This window comes from Monodelphis domestica, chromosome 1, assembly GCF_027887165.1.
Source record: "Monodelphis domestica isolate mMonDom1 chromosome 1, mMonDom1.pri, whole genome shotgun sequence".
NCBI classification, from domain to species: domain Eukaryota; kingdom Metazoa; phylum Chordata; class Mammalia; order Didelphimorphia; family Didelphidae; genus Monodelphis; species Monodelphis domestica.
The window spans coordinates 697,627,882-697,649,115 of record NC_077227.1 but is presented as its reverse complement, the minus strand read 5'-3'; the positions used below and the strand labels follow the sequence as shown (position 1 = coordinate 697,649,115).

The window sequence follows — 21,234 nt, the reverse complement described above, 5'->3', positions numbered from 1 at the left end:
TTCTAGAGCTCTGTCAGGAGCCCAAGTTGAGTTCACTGACCTTCGGTTTGCAGATTGCACCAACTTTATTTTGAAAATTGGGACATTGGGGCCATTTTCCAATTTGGTAAAACCTTTGCCGTTTGACAGTCTTTTTAAAAAAATAAAACTTATTTTTATAGGCATTTACTGTCTGTCCTTCCAACTACTCTCAACCCAATGAACAACAGAAATGGCAAACAAACACCTCATCATAAATTTGCATAGTCCAGCAAATAAAATTCCTAAATTGTCCATTTCCTAGAATGTAGATTCTTCTGTTTTTTTAAAGCCATCATCTCTGGAAAGAGGTGACATGTTCATCTTCCGTCACCATCTATTCTCTAAGAATTCAAAACCTTTTTTTTTTAAACTCTTACTTTGTTTTAGTAACAACTCTAAGACAGAAAGGCAAGGGCTAGGCAATTGGGGAAGTGACTTTCCCAGGGTCACACAGCTAGTATGCAAATGCAATATAAATTATACTCATTTATTCAGTTTGAAAACCAGATTCTTGATACCAGCCCTGCCTTTGACTAGCCTGCACACATGTATCTATGTGTCATTCCGGAAGTGTTGGGAAGTCCCTGTGGGTGATACATCTGGACTTTAGGACTGGGGACATGGACTTAGTTCAGCAAGTCCAATGAGAGACACTGAGGAGGAGAGAAAAGACTGGCTTTTATAAGCCAGGCAGGAGAAGCACTAGGGGCTTTTTTTCTTCTAGGCCTGGAACTAGCCCTCTCTCCTTGGCCTGTGCTATTTTATCTGATAGGTTGATCTTGGGATGATCTTGGCTGCTTCTGCTGAGAACCACAAGGCTTGGGCTCAAGTTGGGGTCAGGAGCAGGAGCAGAGGAAGCGTGGCATAGCTTGGAGACTTCTAGTTAGAGTGGCCAGGCGATCTTTTTTCTCGCACCCTCTCTCTCAACTTTTATTAAATTTTATTAATTATAAATTATATTATTTTATTATATATGTTAGAGAATACATTATATATTATATATAATTATGTATTATATTATACATTAATATACCATTCCAGAGATTTTTAATCATAACACTAGAAGTGTCTGAAGCCAGAATTAAGCCCAGATCCCGACTCCAGGCCTGGCTCTGTATTCACTGTGTGCCTAGCTGCCCCATCTATATTTTTTATGTAACAGCAGAACTGGGCAATGAGGCAGCCTCCAGAGGGGCTTTTACCGACTGCCAGATCATAGGTGCTCAGAGAACCTGCTTCTGAAAGTGTGTGATGGTATGGAATACCTGGATTCCAATCCCATGCAGGCAATCGTCTGTGGAGATGGGCCTGCCTTTGTAAGACACTCACTGACCAGTGGAGTCCATCTCTTTCCTGATGGGGATCCAGTAAAGATACACTGTTGAGCTCTGGGTAGAGAAAAACCTTCCCTCCCATCCTGCAAAGCTGGGTGTCGAATGGATGGTGCTGTTGTTTTTCTGTCACTTTCCTACTTTAAGGGAGTAAGTGTAGGAGATGGAAGCTTGTGAGCCTTGACAGGTCAGAGGACGACCCACAAGTCCGGAATCGGAGTCCACAGCAGTTTAATGGCAGTTTATAGCTACTGATCCAATGTAGCAACCTTCTTCAATCAGGCTACTAGTTTGCCTTTGGCAGTGAGCTAGGTAGGCTTTGTAACTTTATAACAACCACTTTAAGGTCGAGTGCCAGTGGTAGAGAGAAGAGTATTACCCAGCTTAGATGTGCCTCTGTTTCTGGATCAACTACATGTTTGTTACATAATCTCAACTGAACCCTCGCCGTAACAAGACAATTCTTCCATAGCTCCCACTCCCCACAACCCCAGCGGAGAACCTTGCCACATATCCTCACATTGCAGTAAAAAAAACTGAGGCCATTTTCTGAAAGTTCTCTCTTCCCCCCTTCCCTCCCATCACCCAGATGCCTTCTTTCACCATCTCCCTTATTTTGCATCTCTCCTTCGGCCAAGGTGAACCCCTTTGTGGACAACGATCCCGTTCTAGCTCATCATCGTTCTCTCATCTCCTTTACCTTTAGTCTTAGAATCGATACTGTTGGGTGTTGGTTCTGAGGTAGAAGGGCGATAAGGGCTGGGCAACGGGGGTGAAGAGACTTGCCCAGCGTCACCCAGCCAGAAAGTGTCTAAGGTCAGATTTGAAGTTCTGGCTCTCAATCCATTGAGACACGTAGCTGCCCCTCTCTAAACTCTTATTGCTAGTGCCTTCCCTCTGTTAATTGTCTCCAGTTTATACTGTACATGTATTATATATATATGCATATATATATACATATAATCTTATTTGTACATAATTGTTTTCACATCTCCACTATTGCAATGAATGTTCCTTGAGAATAAGGGGCTGTTTGGTGCCTTAACATCGTAAACAGTAAATACTTAATAAATGCTTATTTTACTGATTTACTTCTGATCTTGATCTCAGTAAAATATATTTTTGTAAAACTTAACTAAGGTTAATTGCCTGCTGGTGATATCAGTGGAGATATCTGGCTAAATGGAGAGTGGAACATTTATCAAGTTGTTCCATAATATTGGGACAGTAACCACTGAAGATTAATACCGGAGAGAACATAAGAATGTTCGTTTGAGCCAACAACTTCTCAAGGGTGACCCTAAAACTCTCAGATGTAGCTACTACTATCTGAGGACCCAACTTGCCAGTGGATTGCGATAAGTACCCCAGGATCCTGGCTACCTTTAAAATCCATTAAACTTCACAAAATCTAGAGCCTTAGAGATATCTAGTCCAGCCTCCTTGTATTACAGAAGGGAAAACTGAGGCCAGAGGTGTTAAATTGTCCAAGGTGTCCCAGGAGGAGGCAGAACCAGATTCATGTAACTTCTACTGCATGATGCTGCCAGAATGACACCAGTGAACAGAGTAGTGTAGTCAAGGGAGTCTTGGTTTTATTTTCACAAGACCTAGATTCAAGTCCTAGCCCTCATACTTATCTAGGACCCTGGGCAGCTCACATGTTCTAGGACTAGGCACCCAAGTAAGATGCTGGTGTGGCAATGATCAGCATGACAGAAAATGGAAATATTGGCTTTAGGGTCAGAGGCCTCGAGTTCAAGTGAGAGGTGTGGCTTTTGTGACCTGTACAAGTTCTTTGCCAACTCTAAGCCCCAGTCTTATCTGCACAAAATAAGGGGGTTGCAGCCATATTCTGGAGGGTGGGGAGACCTCAGGAGCTCCCAAATGGGAGCATACTGGCCTTCACCTTTGTTGCTCCATGGGTAGCTTTCACTCCCTCAGAAATTCTGGCCTCTACTTAAAATCTTTAGCTTCTTTCAAGGCTTGACTTATGTGCCACCTCCTATAGAAAGTTTTTCCTACTTCTCTTGGCTATTAGTGCTGTCTTCCTCCTCAGCTAGTTCCTATTTACTCATCCGAGTAAATATACTAATGAAATATAAACTCCCTGTGGAAAGGGACTAAATATTTTGTTTTTGTATATACCCAGCACCTTGTATCCAGTAAGCACTTAATGCTTGTTGAATGAGTACTTCAAGAGGAGACATATATATGGTTCATATAAATTCCTGAAAATGTGTTTAAACTCTAAAAATCAGAGAAATAAAAATTAAAACAACTTTTAGTGTTTTATACACTATTTGGTAAAAAATTATATATATATATTAGAAAACAATAAAATTCAGCATCAGTGAGGCTATGAGAAAACAGGTATACAAATCACTGGTGGGATAATAAATTGGTACAACCTGGCAATGTACAATAATAGTTATAAAACTGATCATACCCTTTGACCCCAAGAAATGGTTGTTATAAAAAAAGTAAAAAATAAAAAAATCTAAATCTATAAATAGAAGCATTCATAGCTATTTTGTGTAAAATAGCAAAAAAATTAAACAACTGGGTCCAATGATTAGGAAATAACTAAATTGTGTCATATCAGTAAAATAGAACACTTTTCTATGAAGAGTAAAAACAGGGAAATTTTATATGAAGTTAGCATAATTAAAACATATCCATTTCTTTCAACTATGTTTTTAAAAAACCCAAGCCAACAATATTTAATACTTATTCAGACTGTAGGGAGATTGGAAGGGAGACAAAGCAAGTAAGTTGTTATATACAGTGTTTTGTTAAAATTTACAGCATGTGTTGTTACCAATTTTCCTCTTTTTTATTTTTTTTATCAAAAAAAGTAAATATTTTTGATTTTCTAGTTTGGAGGGTTTACACACAGAAAAGCTTAATTAATATTTGTTGAACTGAATCAAGTGTACTGTTTTATACTGTGAAATGTTTTTAGGTCTGTGATAAAATTATTTTGGGAAAAAGAAACCTCTCACAAAATTTCATGAGATGATATTTTGTTCCAAATTTATAAGCAAATGGTAACAGGATAAATTTGCCTTCAGTGTATATTTAAAGGATAGAATTATATGTGAAAATAAATACAGATTCTCAAAATTGATTTTGAAATTTTTATAAAGCTCAAAAGGAAAACATATAGTTATATAATATAGTAATACTAGTTAAACCAGGAAAATAAAACATACACTATGAAATGAGGAATTATGTTTTACATATTTTACAAAGGCTAAAAGAATAAGTCAACATTCTAAATAGCTATTACCTAGAAGTACCTGGCACAGTATAGGACTTGGTACTCTTTCTTAACTAAGACTGCCATATCTTTTTTCCCCATCCTCATGCTATTGATCTGGAAATAGTACTCTCTGGGGGTGGAGCAAAGCCAAAATAATCAGCATTATTTTTTGTAGACAGTAAAGGTATCTCTTAGGGTCATGACCCCAGAATCCAACAGATTTACCTAACTGCCCTTAAAACTGGTGTACCTGTGGGAAAATAAATGTCCCACAAAGTCCATCTTTGATATTTAATCTAGCCCGAATTCAATGTCTTCATTGCCTTCCTTGATCCCATGCACAAGGAATTCTTCAGTCTCTGTCAATAATTTCACCTTATATTTTGAAGTATCACTTCCTGTTAAAACACAATGCAAAATATCAGCCTTATTCCTGAAAAGTATGATACAACATATTTACTGAAATCTGTTTATTCTGTTACGAGACAAGCTAATGTAAAGAAACTTTCCATAATTCCATTATATTTGTGGCATCTAATAGAATTCACTGTTTAACAGAAAATTATTTAATATAATTCTCAGCTTGGCTAATTTATACATCTTTGGAAAGTATCCCACGCTGGCTACTTAATCACTCTAACCACAATAAGCTATTGAAAAAGCAACCTCTATACTATTTTATATAGATATGCTATGACTACATCCTAGCCACAGGGTCCAGGAATGTTTTTTCCCCTGAGCTTCTGAGCATATCAATGTATGAAGCAATACATGCAATTTCACAACAAATCGGAACTAGACCTCCTAAGCTTTGGCACTGGACCCTGAATATTCATTCTTTAAAAAAAAAAACAAATCTTTACTTTCTATCTTAGAATACTAAGCAGAAAAGCAGTAAGGATGAAGCACTTGCCTAGGATCACACACCTAGAAGTATCTGAGGGCTAATTCGAACACAGGACCTCTCATTTCTAGGCCTGGCTCTCTTTCCATGGAGCCACCTGGCTTCCTCAGAGTCCAGTAATATTCAACAAAGGCCATATTAATGTGCTAACAGTCTCCAATAAGCATGCCAACTAAAATTTTAATGTAAGAATCAAACAGGAATCATTTACTCATTCATCAGCCTTCATCACTCAGCAAGGATTGCATGTATTTTTGGTTCTTAGCTTTATCTGTTGCTGTCCTTCCCAATTCAAGAAAACTAACCCTATCCATGTGTTTGTCATCAACAAGAGGAACATCACAAAAGTCTAAGTGTAGGAATGACAGTCCATGGGATGTAAAGCAAAGAGAGTTCAAGTCATTTGGAGTTAGTGAAGTTATTAGGATAAATTTTCTTTATATTATGTGACCATGCTATCAGAATTTCTGCCATTGAACTATATACTATATTTTAACCTTCAATGTTTCCATTTCTGATGTAAATTACTTGAAAATTTAATTTTATTACTAATTTTTCATATGTTATTTCCTTATTAAGTACATGATTTTAAATGGGTTTGTTTTGTTCTTCAATAGAAGAAGAGAGACCACAATAAAATAGTATAGAGCAAAGAGGAAAACCAGGACTTAAGTAGAATTTTTTAACTGGTAGATGTGATTTATCAAGAGGTTAAAACATGGGGCTTGGCATTCGAAGACCTGCATTTGGACAATTGGGCTGATAATTAGTTGTGTGATCTTGGGGAAGTTATTCAATTTGAGTCTCAGTTCCTTTATAAGAAGGGGGGAATAATATACTCCTTATTTGATAGGAGTTGTTGTGAAGAAAGCACTACTATATCAGTGTAAGTAACTCAGTATTTTTACTCGATAGAAGATTAATTATCCAAGAGTAATTAATTTGTGTCCAGGGCATTTGTTTTATATTCCCAATCCTAATCGAATGACAGAAGTGTCAAAGCTTGATTAAAAATCACCTCACATTTTGTTAAATGGGGTTTCAAATGGAAAAAAAAAAGATGTGAAACATGGCCAACTGTCACCTTTTGGATTTGAAGCATAGAAAGATTCCATCATGAAAGAAACTCTAGATTATATTGAAGCATCAATTTATCTCTTTTAAATCTGAGAGTCTGCCATATTGAATGATCACTGGATACTGTCAGTAGAACTGACAGCTTCATAGCCATTCTAGATGGGAGAATGGAACAAGCCTTGCATTCAAGGGGACCCAGGCCCAAATCCCAGCTCTGCTTCTTACAACCTATGACACAATGAGTACCTTTGGGCCTTTCCTTCCTGACCAAATGACCCCCATGATCCCTCCCTTTCAGGCCAGATTCTTTCCTCAGAGACTATTTTCAAGATAATACAAGTCAAGGTAGCTAGTTGACTCACTGGGTAGAGCACTAGGCCTGGAGTCAGGAGGACCTGGGTTTAAATCTGACCTCAGACACTTCTGAGCTTTGTGACCTTGGGCAAGTCACTTAAGCCTAACAGCCTAGCCTTTGTCTTAGAAATGATACTAAGGCAGAAAGTAAGGGGAAAGGAGGGGGAGAGAGAGAGAGAAGAGAAAGGAGAAGGAAGGAAGGACAAGTTTATTTTCAGAGAAGAAACAAACCTCCGACGTGCCTGTTAAGTTCTGTATTACCTGACAGGGAGGGAGAACCTGGAGTACCATCCTTGTCTACATTTGGAAGAGGTTGTGGGTTTCCTTCTTTATTACAGGTTGGTGCCATTGATGACTCCTCCAACAGCTTTTTGCTGATCTCTTGAATCAATGGTACCGAAAACTTTGGGTGGTCCTTTGGGCTTTCCAAGTTTCTGTTTGACTCTGTTTCCAATATTTCGGAAAGGGGTGAGACGGTCTTCTTGGAGGTGTCTTTAGAAATGGTAAATATATTAGAAAGTGCATCAGGAGACATTTTGTCCTTCATTGCTAGTATTGTGTGGTCTTCTTCCACATCACTGTCATCACTTGCTCCAGAAATTATTTCAATTTTTGGAATAGGGCCTTTCTAGTAAAAGGGGAAAAAAACCACATAAACCAGTGATATGCCACTTCCGAGGTGCCGAATGTCATTTTGGCTGTGCTCCATGATCCAGATTTCCCACACCCACACAGAAGAGGAGCCATGTACTCGCCCTCTCCTCCAGGGTCACACACCCAGCTCCGCTGCTGGCCTTCTAAGGCTTCCAGGGTCACATGACTCACCTCCCACCCTCCACAGTGCAGCCAATTCACCCTTCTGGCTCCTCACACACAACACTCCGTCTCTTGCCCAGCACCGTGGTATGTGCTCTCCCTTAGGCCTGGGCATTTCCTCTCTGTCTGTCTCTGTCTCTTAGGATTGCTAGTTTCCTTCAGAGATCAATTCAAGCATTTTCTCCATGAAGTCTTTCACATCTCCCTGTCCTCCCCAAAGAATGTGAGCTCCTTGAGGACAAGAATGGCTTTATTTTTGTTTCTATATTCCCAGGCCTAGCCTAGGGCTTAGCTCAAAGTATTGCTTCATAAATGCATGGTGATTCATTATCCTTCCCTTTACAAGTACAAGGGTGGAGGCAGCTGAGTGACTCAGTGGATAGAGAGCCAGGCTTGGAGACGAGAGGCCCCGAGTTCAAATCTGGCCTCAGACAATTCCTCGATGTGTGACCCTGGGCAAGTCATTTAATCCCCATTGCCTACTCCTTACTGCTCTTCTGCTTTGGAACCAAGACACAGTATTGATTCTAAGACAAAGGTCATGGTTAAAAAAAAAGGTACCTGGGCACAATGGCATGATGGGCTGACAATTCTGACTAGTCATCACACCACATAGTTCTATCTCTTTCTTACTCTCCATATACATGCTCTCATACACATATAAAGGATGGATACATTAAGATTTCTATAATACACACATATTACAGAGACATACTGAACAGACTTATCTTTCATTGGTTTTGCAAAAACACTGTAGGTAGCTTAGAGGATAGGGAACAAATCTTGGAGACTGGAGGTCTTGGGTTCCAATCTAGCCTCAAACATTTCCTAGATGTGCGACCCTGGGCAAGTTACTTAACCCTGACTGGTCTAATCCTTGCTACTCTTCTGTTTTAGAACTGTTACCAAGATAGAAGATATGGGTTAGATGAAACATTATTAAAGGCGGCAGTCAGTTACAAGGAACAGAGGAATAAGTCGGTGACTAGCCAAATAATATTGCAGTGTTTTTCACGATTTCAATGGGGTTAGATTATAATGCATTCACCATGTTCAGAGTGGACTATAAAATTATGCAAGTTGTGCCTGCATTATCCTAATAACACTTTTTTTAAGAAGTGAGAGGACAGGGGGCAGCTGGGTGGCTCAGTGTATTGAAAGCCAGGCCTAGAGATGAGAGGTCCTAGGTTCAGATCTGGCCTCAGATACTTCCTAGCTGTGTGACCCTGGGTAAGTCACATAACTCCCATTGCCTTTACCTCCCTAGTCTTTACCACTCTTCTGCCTTAGAACCAATATACACTATTAATTCTAAGACAGAAGGTAAAGGTAAAAAAAAAAGGGGTTTATTTGGTAGAGCAAGAAACTATAGCCCAGAATTATGATATTAAACCAAAGATGTAAAGGGAAAATAAACTCTTATCATTGATGACACTTACCTTTTCATCTAAATCTTCAGGCAAAGTCTCATTAAATTCTATGTCTTCTAAATCAGGAAGATCCTGAAGGATTAAACCACAAAATATGTCACCAGGGAAAGGGGGAAGGGTGAAAATGTCCCGAGAGGTGTGTTCACCAGGTAAAGCAGAAAAGTGGGGTGATTATCTAATGATGCTCTAACTTCCCCCCTCCGTGATACAGATATCAAATGAAAATGCTTAATATTTATGGAATATTAGAGATGGAATGGATCCCAGAGCTTTAGTCCAACCCCATATTTTATAGAGGAGAAAACTGAGGCCGAAGGAGGTTAAGTTACAAGTCCAAGTTCATAGGACATATTAGTGGTAGAGCAGAGAACAGAACATCTGATTCTCAGTCTTGTGTTTTTCATGCCACACCAAGCAGCACCCTCTGATGCAATGGCATGGCAAATGGAAATTTACACGAATCTGGGTGTTTGGCCAACTAAGCCATACTTGACTAGATATTCTACTAAGTATAAAACAAAGATTAGTCACCACAGATGAGAACATACATCAATGAAAAGCTTGTTCTTTGCCTCCAATTCAATGATTTCTAATTCTTTAGCTTCATCCAGGTCTGTCTTCTTCATACTCAGAGCTTTTAATGTTGATTCTAAGGAACAGTAAATGTTGCATATATCCTAGAATTAATTTTATAAGCAGTTTTTTAGTTGATAAACAGAGGAAAGAGGTCCAAGAGTAAGGTGGACAAAGGAAAATAGAGCCAAGGTCTAGGATGAAGTGACTGGAAAAGTGAGAAAGGGCCACCCTCCTACAAAGAAAGCTTTGCAAAATAAGGCAAATGTAAAAATCCAGGACTAGAAGGAAAAGGAGATACATCTACTTCACATGACCCTAGCAAAGGAACAATGAATATGGATGGACAAAGAATCTGGATAATGACCTGCAGTGACTAAGGAACTGTCAATGAATTTAAAGGTAAAAATGACTAAGCATGTTTAGTTGGCTCTCTTGGTGTCAACACTAATCTCCTACTAAAAATCTTGATGGAAAAAGTCACTCTGGGATAACTGCTAACAACAATCTACAATATCTGGATGGCATTCGTGTACAAGTATCATTTGGAGGCCTGGTACTGAGGCGAGTTCCTCCTTGTCAGGTCCCAGGAAGCAACCAATTTAAAATAAAATCAACCTAAAAGATATAAGCACTAACCTCAGGACCTGAGGGATTATGGAAGGCTGCTAGCAAGAGCAGACACTGCATGTCATCAGGGCAGGAAGACTATCCCAAACCCTGGCTCCTGATTCTGCATTTACCCAGCTGCCTCTTGAGAGGCCATCAGGGCCAAGAAGGCTGTGAGCTGGCCCAGGCAGGCATATCTATTGGTTCTCCAAGATCAGTGGGGATAGAAGGGGCTGAGGAACAAAAAGCCATGAAATGGTCAAGTGAACAGCGCGAAGCCAAAGAATGGAAAAGGATGGGCTGGAGAGCTGCTGGGGGGCAGAGATCATCCAGACTGGGCACAAACCTCTTCATGTGACTGCCAACAAGTGGTGGCCTCAGGGAAAACTCTGCATTGGCCTGAATTTAAGGCAAAGAGAAAGAATTTGGAAACAAGGCAAGCTTAGCACCATTTGATTACCTGGGTTTATTCTACCATGAGATTTCCACCTTCTGGGCAATAAGTAGAGACACTGAATTATCACTCCAATACTAAAGAATACTTCACTTGACTCTCAGATTTGATTTATTTATTGTTGACATCTCTCAGTGGATGTTACCTCTATAAATTAATCAGAGGGAATAACACCCAGCTCTGGTTTCTGCTCATGTGAATCTCTTGGCTTGCAATTACCTTTCTGTGCAGTGCTGGAGTCTGAGGGCTTTGCATCTTTCTCTTGAAAATCTGAGTCTGAGCTCTTCTCTTGATTTTCTCCTTTAGCTTCTATAGGTTGCTTATTTTTCATATTTGAGTCTTCAGGAAAGGCTTCATCCTGGGCATCAAAACTCTCTTTAACAAATTTCTCTATTTTCTGCTGTACTTCTTCTTGAGCAGGGGGCTTCTGACTTCCTTCTGTGCCTGGTTCTGCGCTCTGGCTCTTGTTGGCCGTTGGAATCTCTCCTATGAGAAGTAAGACAGTTAACATGAAGAACACTTAAGACTAATGTCTGTGTGCATATTAGGAACGGATGGGGTCTGTCTCATCTGCCATCCCTATGAGAGGGAGCCCCCCCTAAACATGCACCTCACAGGCACATACTCCTTTCACAGACTGAGGGTTGCTAAAGAGAGCAGTAGATAGAAGGAGTCTTGGAAGATCTGACACTAATGAGTGGTGTGACCCTGGACAAGTCACTTAACCTCTGCCTGCCTGAGTTTCTTTATCTGTAAAATAGAGATCATAATAGCACTTCCTTTCCAAGGTTGCCATGAGGATCAATGCTTTTGTAAAGTTCTTTGCAAATCTTTAAAGGCTATACAACAAAATGCTAGCTAGGAGGAGGAGGATGATAGTGATGACTCCTCCTGTCCCACCCCAGCTCTGAAGTATATCCTTTGGGCAGGTCAGAGCACTAGCTGTCTGTGAGTGGGAGTTGGGTGTGCCCAGCACCCTAGAACCCAAGTGAAAGTAGGGCGCCAATGAGGATATAATAAAGCATATGACACATCTCCTGCCTTCTAGCAGCTTATGAGCTCACTGTGGAGGCAATGTTCCTTGGAGGTGTGAAGTAGCAGCACCAAGCAGCAGAGGGCAAGTGCCCAGCAGTGATTCAGAAACATTCTGGAAGCACGATTAATGCACGCACTTGGGACAAGAGGTCCCTGCAAGGGATCCTCAGAACACCCAGGATGTACAAGGAGTTGGGAAGACCTGAGCCTGAATTCTGCTGCTTGGGCTGGGATGACTTCTCCTCTGCTAACCACAGGCCTCTCTGATGGGCCAATGGGAAGAATGGCTTTAGTCAAAAAATTCATCCCCCTGACGCCTAGCTGGCTGGGCCCCTTGCTCAGATGACCGGTGACACACAATTTGTTGGTGCCATCTGAGGCATTTCCTGCTTTCTTCTTTGACTTTACTTAGTAGAACCTCCTAGCCTGCCCTCTCCTGACACAGCCTTCAAGAACAAGGAGCTGTTTCTGCATCATGACAGAGAGAGAAAAGGAAGTAATTGGAAAATCTATAACAGGCATAATAATAATTTTTTTAAAAATTGATTTAAAAAATTCATTGACTTAAAGTCAATTAAATTAGTACAAAATTATGAATGTAAGAGCTAAAGTTACTAAAACTTATTTAATTATATGCTCAACAAGGGTAATTAAAAAAAATTAACTGTTCTCCATAGTCCGAGTCCAATTTTTCTCTGTATTTGGTCAGGTCCTGTCTGCCAGTCTGAAGATGAGCAGTGCTGAGGCAATTATATATGGGCTACTTTTAGGTTAAGGTTATGAGCCAGAAATCAAAGTCAGTGATTTCATTGGTCTCTGGAACCCCCAATATACAAATTCTTCTATGATACAGATTGGCCATTTATACAAGTTGTCCAGGGCAATGAATAATTAAGTGACATGTCAAGGATCACACAGCCACAGAGTGTTTGTGTTCAGTGACTCGAGGTCAGCATCAGCAAGTTGCTGGTGTTAAGTTAAGCTAGCTCAAGCTAGCTTAGAGAAGGGATCCCATGTGGGCTCCTTCTCCACACGATACCTTTTTCTGCCATTTCTCTCTGTCTCTTTTTCTCCAGTGCTCTTTGCCTAATTGTGGCCAGCGCTTCAATGCTCTCTTCAATCTTCTTCCGCTCTTTGGTTTCCCATCTTCCCCTCTCTTCCTTCTCAGCTTCACTCCCTCCCTTGGCCCAAGCTTCTGCACAGGCTCTGTTTAGAAGAGAAAAACATATAGAAGAAATGGTGAGCAAGAAGATTTCAGAAAATCCTGGAAAGACCTATGTGAACTGTTGCGAAGGGAGTAGGCAGAATCAGGAAAATTTTATATACTGATGATCCACTGTGAATGACAGGTCAGTGATGGTGAACCTATGGTATAGGTACCAAAGATGGCACGCCAAACACTCTCTGTGGGCACGTGGCTGCCAGCCCCCTTCCCCCCCCAGTTCGTTACTAGAAAGGTGGAGGGACTGTTTCAGGGCTGCTCTCTCCCCCACTTCCCTGGCCCTCTGCCCAAGAGCCCAATGGGAATGCACAGGGGGAAAGGTGGGCAGCTCATAGGTGGCAGAGTGCCATTCTCCTCCCCCTCTCTACACTCACTTCACCTGCCCCTGAGCCCAGCAGCCCAATGGGAGTACCTCCTCCCTCCCTGTGTGGGGTAAGGGGGGGCAGGGCACACCTGGCATGTGTGTGGGGGAGGAGCCCAGCACTCAGTCTGGGTGATGGGGTAGGGGCAGACCCAGCACTATCTCTCTAAAAGGTTCATCATCACTGACTTAGGCTATTTTTAGCCAATACAGTGATCCAAGACAATCAATTCCCAGAACTCAGGATGAAAAATGGCATCTGCATCCAGAGAAAGCACAGAGTCTGAATATAGGTCAAAGCATCATATTTCACTTTTTCTTCATTTTTAATTGTTGTTTGAATTCTCTACCATAAAATAACTAACATGGAAAAATGCTTTATATTATTAAACATGTAAACATCTATATCATATTACTTGCCCTCTCAGGGAGGGGAGAAGAGAGGAGAGAGAATGGAAGGAGGGAAGGAGAGAGGGGAGACTATAACTCAAAAATTAAAAACAAACAAACAACCAAAATTAAAAATTGTTTTTACATGTAATTGAGGAAAAGATAAAATATTACATAAGAAAGAAAAGCAAAGAATATCTCAGAAAAACCTAGGGGTGTAGGGTATGTGAGAGATTGAAAAATCTATAGTTTAAAGGAAAATACAGAGCACATCAATGGGCAACTAAATGGTTTTCTCTCAGTGGAAAACAAGTGATCCTATCTGTAAACAATTTTAGCATAAGAAAAGAAAATGGGTTATGAGTTAATTTTCCTTTTTAAAAAGTCACTTGAGGGGGCAGCTGGGTAGCTCAGTGGATTGAGAACCAGGCCTAGAGATGGGAGGTCCTAGGTTCAAATCTGACCTCAGACACTTCCCAGCTGTGTGACCCTGGGCAAGTCACTTGACCCCCACTGCCTAGCCCTTACCACTCTTCTGCCTTGGAACCAATACCCAGTATTGACTCCAAGATGGAAGGTAAGGGTTTTTATAAAAAAAATAATAAAAATTTTTAAAAAGAAGTCACTTGATTGCACACCTTCCTTAAAATCCCAGTCTGTTGTTGTGGAGGTAGGCTCTGGAGGTTCTGCAAGTTTGGTCCAATGATGGTGTGTGTATATAATATATATATAATATATAATATATAATCTGTCTTTTCCTTTTTAAAATCTTTCCCTTCTGTCTTAGAATCAATCCAGGGCAGAAGAGAGATAAAGGCAAGGTAATTAGGGTTAAGTGACTTGCCCAGGGTCACACAGCTGGGACATACGAGGGCAGATTTGAACCCAGAACCTCCCATCTCTAGACCTGGCTATCCATTGAGCTACCTTGTACACCTTGTGTGTATATATCTTAATATTCTAAACTAGTATCTAGAGCAGATCCCTAAGAACTTCAACTTGATAAATTAAGCTGGTTCAAGCTAGGATGTATTTGAAAATGCAGAATAAAACCTGCTCTTTAAAATGTTCTAAATTTCAAACTTTCCATTCCTTAATGCCAGTTTTCTCCTCAGGTTAAAAAAAGAATCTCAATTATTGAAGTGTGCCTTTATGTCTAACATTTAAAAAGATTAAAATTGATCCAGGGAGCACTGATCACTTAAGAGTCAGAAAATCTTTGAGTCCCAGTTCTAGTTACTTAACAATTCATAGGACTATAAGTGGAGGAGATAATCTCTCGGCTTCAGTTTCTCCGTCTGTAAAAGAGGGATAAAGTACTCAGACTTTTCTTTATAGGAAGATGAAATGAGAGGTTTGTGAAAAAGAGGTGAAGTATAAAGTGAGAGACAAATGTAGGCCGTTAAGCTCATTGTAATTATTTTTACCTGTCCTTTGGAAAAACTGGCCTATCATCCAGATAGGTCAATACTTTTAGTCGAATGGTAACTGTTCTTCTGTAGTGCATAATTTTCTTTATCACTGTGTTTCCCATTAAATTCAATACACGCTATAAGCAAAGAAGCATAGTAAAATTAAGTACTGGAAATAAAATTGATATGGTATCTCTATGGTCTATGCATTAAGAAGCTGTGAATTAATGAGCTATATATGCACAAAAAGTTACATGTCTACAAATCCTTTATCAGACAGTTTAGGAGCCCCTTGCTTTGACCATGTAGTTTGAGTTTATGTTCATGAGATTTGCAAGAATAATGCAAGCTATGCTATAAGTAAATGATGATCGAGGCATCTGATGGTACAGTTGATAGAGTGATTAGTTTGGAGTCAAGAAAACTTGAGTTTATATCCAGCCTCAGACACTTACTAGCTGGGTGACCTTAGGCAAGTCACTTACCTCAGTGTAGCATACCAGGCATGTTAGCATCTGGGAAGTATGGTTGATGTATTGCTATTGTATCCTATATATTCATTTACCAGATACATGGTCAGATCAGTTAATGATCATCGTATAGAAGTTACAGTCCAAAGGGCAAGAGAATTCCTGAGCGGCCACAGGAGCCTAGCTCACACCTTGTCAGACCACATTCCTTTGAAAGGCGCATGTCAGGTTAATCTCCACCTCTTTGGTCTCATCATTGTCAATTCAACCAACGTTAAAACCTATGCCATGTTACTTATTCATTGATCACCTCCCAATCCACATTCCTAAAGCCCCCAATAAATACTGGGGAAGAAGCGTGAATCTCTCTCTTTCTTTCCTGGATCTTCTGACTTCTCTGTCCTATCTTTTCCTGCTGATCTCTCTTTCCTCACAACGCTGTCACCCCCATGCTTCCTATTAATGCTCGGACTCTCCTGCCCATAGGAGGCATTGAGGAGTTGCTACTCCCCACGTGTTTTCTTATTCCTCATGTTTCCCTTTAATTAATTATCCAAGGGAAACATTAAGGAGTTTGCGGCACTCCCCATGTGTTTTAACTTGTTGTTTCTGAATCTTTATTATTCTCCTGTTTTCCTTAGTCTCCCTTCTCCTTCTCAGGTTATTACCCACAGGTAAAAATATATAGGGACTGCAGGCCGGTCCTAATACTCAGTCTGCCTCATTTTCCTTAACTGTAAAATGAGGATAATAACAGCACCTACCTCCCAGGGTTTTAGGGAGGATTCAAATAAGATAATAATCATAAAACACTTAACAAAGTACCTGGTATACTATATATAGGTACTATATAAATACTCATTTCCTTTCCATTTTCTCCCCTATTTTGTGTGACTTTAAACAGGCTAATTTCTTTCTCTAAGCCTCAGTTTCCTTTTCAGTAAAATTAGGGAGTTAAGACTAGAATCTAAGTTCATGGTTCCCAGTCTCAAGGGAGTCTATACCTCTATTTCAATAGAATTGCTTTTCTTTGTGATTCTCTGTATTTTACTTTATCTGGGGTAGGGGTGCGGTCCTTATCTTTTGTCTATCCTAGACCTCTTTGGCAGTCTGGGTAAACCTATGAAATTATCTCTAAACTCAGAGATAAATTTATTCACGATACTATCTTTGGTAACGGAATTATTTTCTACTTCAATCTATTTAACTAGTATCAACCTATATCTAATTTATTCAGTGTTTCCTTTCCAACCAGAACCAACTTTAAATAAAAAAGTACTAATTGTTAGAAATAAGAGACATCACCTCTGGCATTACCTTCTGGGAATGTTACTATGGGACAGACTCTGCCAGGCTTTACTGATCAACTCAACTCAACTCAACTCAACAGAGGTAGAAGAGATCAGTTATAATATGGATTAAGTACATTTCCAAGATCTCCCTTCTTCTATTCCTGGGATTTTACGAATCCCTCTTTTGTTTTTAGGGGTTCAATGGGGGTAATCAGATTAAGATAATAGGAGATTAAGTAAATTTTCAAAATTTTATATGCTTTCCCTGTCAAATTCCTGATTCTTTGACTTGCAAGGGACTGTAAAGGTCACCAGATCCAGGAATGCCTTCTAGAATAGGATGCTCCTTTTTTTTTTTCCTTTTCCTCTTTACCTTCTGTCTTGGAAGCAATAGATAGGCAAGGCCTAGGCAATGGGGGGTTAAGTGACTTGCCCAAGGTCACACAGCTATAAGTATCTGAGATGAGATTTGAACCCAGGTCTGGCTTTCTGTCCACTAAGCCACCTAGCCTCTTATTCCCCCAGGTTCTCTTTAAAGAATTTCACTACCCCCTGGGGCAAAGTCCATTTCCTTAGAGTAGCTCCAATTATCAGGAAGTTTACCCTTACCCTAAGCTTCAATCTGCCTCTTTGCTCCTATTTTTTGTCCTTTGTAGTCAAGAACTAACCCTTTCTCACATCCTTGAAGGGATGGGTCCCTCCTAATTCTCCTCATCTTCAGTTTACATATCCCATCAACTATGATCTCCAGTTACCCCACCATCTGGTCTGCCCACCTTTGGATATGATCCAGTGAGTTATAACTCACACTTGTAAAGCACTTTCCTCCCACCAGCCCTTTAAGAAAGATAGGGCAAAAATGTCATTATCCTCATTTTAAAGATATGCAAATTGAGACTCAGAGAGAGGTTAAGATGATTAGCCCAAAGTCCTACAACTAGTGATGTAAGACTTGAAGGTCTTTCCTGAATGTTTTTTCTCAAGTGTGATCCCCAGAACTGAGCATGATACTTTGTTGCAGATGAAACGGTATTATTAGGATACAGTGACAGACTTAGATCCTTCAAGAAAAGGAGTGGCTTCATTCTTTGTTCTTCTAGCACCTAAGAGAATCCCTAGAACCATGATGGTGAACATATGGAGCACATGCCAAAAAGGGCACCCTCTCTATGGGTATTTGAGCTGTTGCCCACCAAAGTTCCTTACTGGAAAGACAGAGGGACTCGGGGAAACTGCTCCCTTCCCCTTCTCTACTGTGCTGAGGACATTTTTTCATTTCTCTTGCCTCTCTGCCCAGCAGCCCAATGGGGGGTGGGGGGGAAGGGGGCATGGCACATGATCTCCAAAAAGTTCACCATCACTTCCCTAGAACTTTTGAGGCATTTCATTAATCTTGTTAACTAGCTGATGGATAGAATGAATGAAGAGCAATTTACTAGGCTTTATTACCAGATCAGGCATAGCTTCCAGCACACAGAGAATATCAGGATCACTCAGCTTGTTGTTGGAAAGGTCCAGAACACAGATACTGATGCAGTCCTTTAGGTGCTGGATGTCTTCCACAGTTTCCAAATGATTGTGGGCAATTTGCAGTGTATTTAGAACTGGAAGACAGGCTGAAAGAGAATTACAGCAGGATTAAACAATAAATACACAAGATTGTTGAAAAGGTTGAGAAGCAGGAAAGAAATGGACGTGATAGAAATCGGACATATAGAAGCAGGAAAAGAAATGGACATGAGGAAGCATGGAAAAGTAATGGATATGATGAGGAGTTGACAGAGCACATGATGCTTCTTACACAGGTTCTCAATGGTCTTGATATAGTTATTACTGAGGTTGAGAGAATCCAGTTTCTTTAAGGCTTCAAGGTTCTCAATTTTATGAATTAAATTTAATTGCAAATAGAGACAACGCAATTCTGTTTGTGCCTCTAAGTTCTCAATTTTCTGTATCCCATTACATTCTAGCCAGAGACACCTTAATCCTGTATATTCTTCCAGGTTCTCAATGCAGTCAAAACCTAGAGCAAACCAACAAGAAGATTAAGTTAAAAAGAATAAACTGTCAGCAGAGCAAGAATAATAGACAAATGGCATTATAGCATGAAAAGTAACAACCTGGTCCATGAAGTGTCCAGGCCAGCCTTGTCTCATGCTTTTCCTGTCCACATACTCTAGACTAATCTCTATCTGGTAAATCCTCTAGGAAGCTTTCCTTAATACCCCTGGACTTTATGTGGCATTTTAGCATATATCACTCTAATGAACTTAGAATGAAATTCTACATTTGGTAGTAATTTGTGTTATATTTGTCTTATGCCTCTACTAGACTATAAGCTCTTGTCTAAACTTTGTACTTCTTTTACTACCTAGGCTAGTTCTCTGAACAGAGTAGGTACTTAATGTTTGTTGAATGAATGTCTAATTCAACCCACTGTTCCGTGTCTTGACAATGTAACCAAAGCACTTATAGAATAATTTCACTGACCTCTCTGAGGTGGAATCAAAAAGATAAAAATGAAGGTTCCAATGTACTTTCCCTATTGTAGAGCTGCCCTTCTAACACCCATGGATTTATGTAAGCTGCTCAGGAAACCCTTTCTATTTCCGGCTCAAGGTCCATGTGCGACATCCTTTTGTCTTGGAAGGAGAAAAACTCACAAGCAGGGGGTATGCGCCCTGTGAGCCAGTTAAACTATACCATGGTGATTGTGGAAGGATTTGTGATCAACTGAAATCCCATCTTTTACAGGAAGTCTTTCCCAATCCCTCTTAATTCTAATACCTTCCTTTTGTTATTAATTCCTGATTCATCCTATCTCTAGATTGCTTTGTCTCTCTCATTAGATTGTAAGCTCTTTGAAGGCAGAGGCTGTCTTTTGTCTATTTTTGTGCCTGGCACACAGTAGCCACTTATAATGAATGCTTCCTGATTGACTATACTTCGGTACTTTCTTTTCCCTCTTCTGTCCCAGATCCCTCACCATTGCCTGGATCTCTCCCCTTATACCCATAGTCTCCTGCCCTTCTCTTTTACCTGCTTGTCTATTTTTTGCTCCCTATAAACAGGATTCCCTTACACTGCTGTTCTAATTCTGTTCCCTGACTTTTCCAATGAAAAGTCTGGCGAGATGGTGCCAGAATGGTTGTAGGGTAGGAATGAAGGAGTTGTAAAACAGAGAGAAGGATGAATGAAAAGAGAAGGAAAGAAGCATTTACAAAATGCCTACTAAGTGCCAGGCACTGTATATTGCTTCATTTGATCTGCATTAACAACCCTGTAAGGTAAGTGCTATCATTATTCCCATTTTACAGTCAAGGAAACTGAGGCATACAGTGCTTAACTGACTTGCCCAAAGTCACCTAATTAGTTTGTGTCTGAGGCTGGATTTAAACTCAGGTCCTTCCTAGTCCCAGGCCTAGCACTCATACTGTTCATATCAAGACGGGCAAAAGATATACATATACATGAATGATCCTGTTCTAAATCTATGACTTTTTATATTAAAACCCCTAGGCCACACAGCCAAGTAGGTGGGGGTCTAGCCTTGACTCCATCTGCCCCTGGCTGTGATCTCAGACAAGCTGCTGCTTCCTTGGCTCTAGGGATCAGGTCCTCATCTGTCAAATATGGGGGTTGTTGGCCCACAGTTCTCATGTTTAAGGTATCTGTCCTGTGCTTGTAAGCTGGGTGAATGCCAGGGCTGGGAAAAAGGAGAAAGTGCACAGAGCAGATAGATGGAAAGGAAAAGGGGGGGGGGTTCACATGAGAAGTATTTGTTGGAAATTTCATTAAATTCCACAAATATTTCTTGAATGCTTCCTATGTATTCAGCAATTTGTCAGACACCACGGTGGATACACAAATATTGGGTGACACTGGCCCTCAGGGAGAGCTCACTTTCTATCTTTTGGGGGCAGAGGAGGTCTATATGGGGAAAAACAGCAGGCATGAAATCATTAGTGAAAAACCATTTTAAAAAGCATTTGTAAGTGCTTCATTGTATATAATTATGGGCCAGAAGGTATGGTTCAGAGAGTAAGTGCTATCTAAAAATGGAGAAATCAGAAAATGGCAAAGTCCATAATGGACCTGAATTTCCTAGAGAAGGCTAAGAGGGAAATCACAGGGGCCTGGAACAGTCAGAGGAAAAGGTTTCTGATCAAAAGAGCATCACTGGCATGCTTGAACAACACCACAAAGAAGTCAGTAAGC

The 21,234-nt window shown here is 40.3% G+C and overlaps 1 protein-coding gene across 3 annotated transcripts in view; it reads right to left on the bottom strand.

Moving 5' to 3' along the window:
* Window positions 1-4,478: 4,478 nt before the first annotated feature.
* The window catches only part of DNAAF1 (dynein axonemal assembly factor 1), a 39,344-nt gene continuing 22,588 nt past the window's right edge, over window positions 4,479-21,234 (bottom strand). For all 3 annotated transcript variants that reach the window (XM_016427772.2, XM_016427773.2, XM_016427774.2), the window contains exons 5-13: window positions 18,818-19,039; window positions 18,466-18,632; window positions 15,270-15,391; window positions 12,909-13,075; window positions 11,054-11,320; window positions 9,747-9,847; window positions 9,208-9,270; window positions 7,214-7,580; window positions 4,479-5,015 (exon numbers count right to left, since the gene is read on the bottom strand). In XM_016427772.2, the coding sequence (XP_016283258.1) occupies window positions 4,909-5,015; window positions 7,214-7,580; window positions 9,208-9,270; window positions 9,747-9,847; window positions 11,054-11,320; window positions 12,909-13,075; window positions 15,270-15,391; window positions 18,466-18,632; window positions 18,818-19,039 (1,583 nt within the window). In that variant the 3' untranslated portion in view covers window positions 4,479-4,908. The remainder of the gene's footprint in view (window positions 5,016-7,213; window positions 7,581-9,207; window positions 9,271-9,746; window positions 9,848-11,053; window positions 11,321-12,908; window positions 13,076-15,269; window positions 15,392-18,465; window positions 18,633-18,817; window positions 19,040-21,234) is intronic.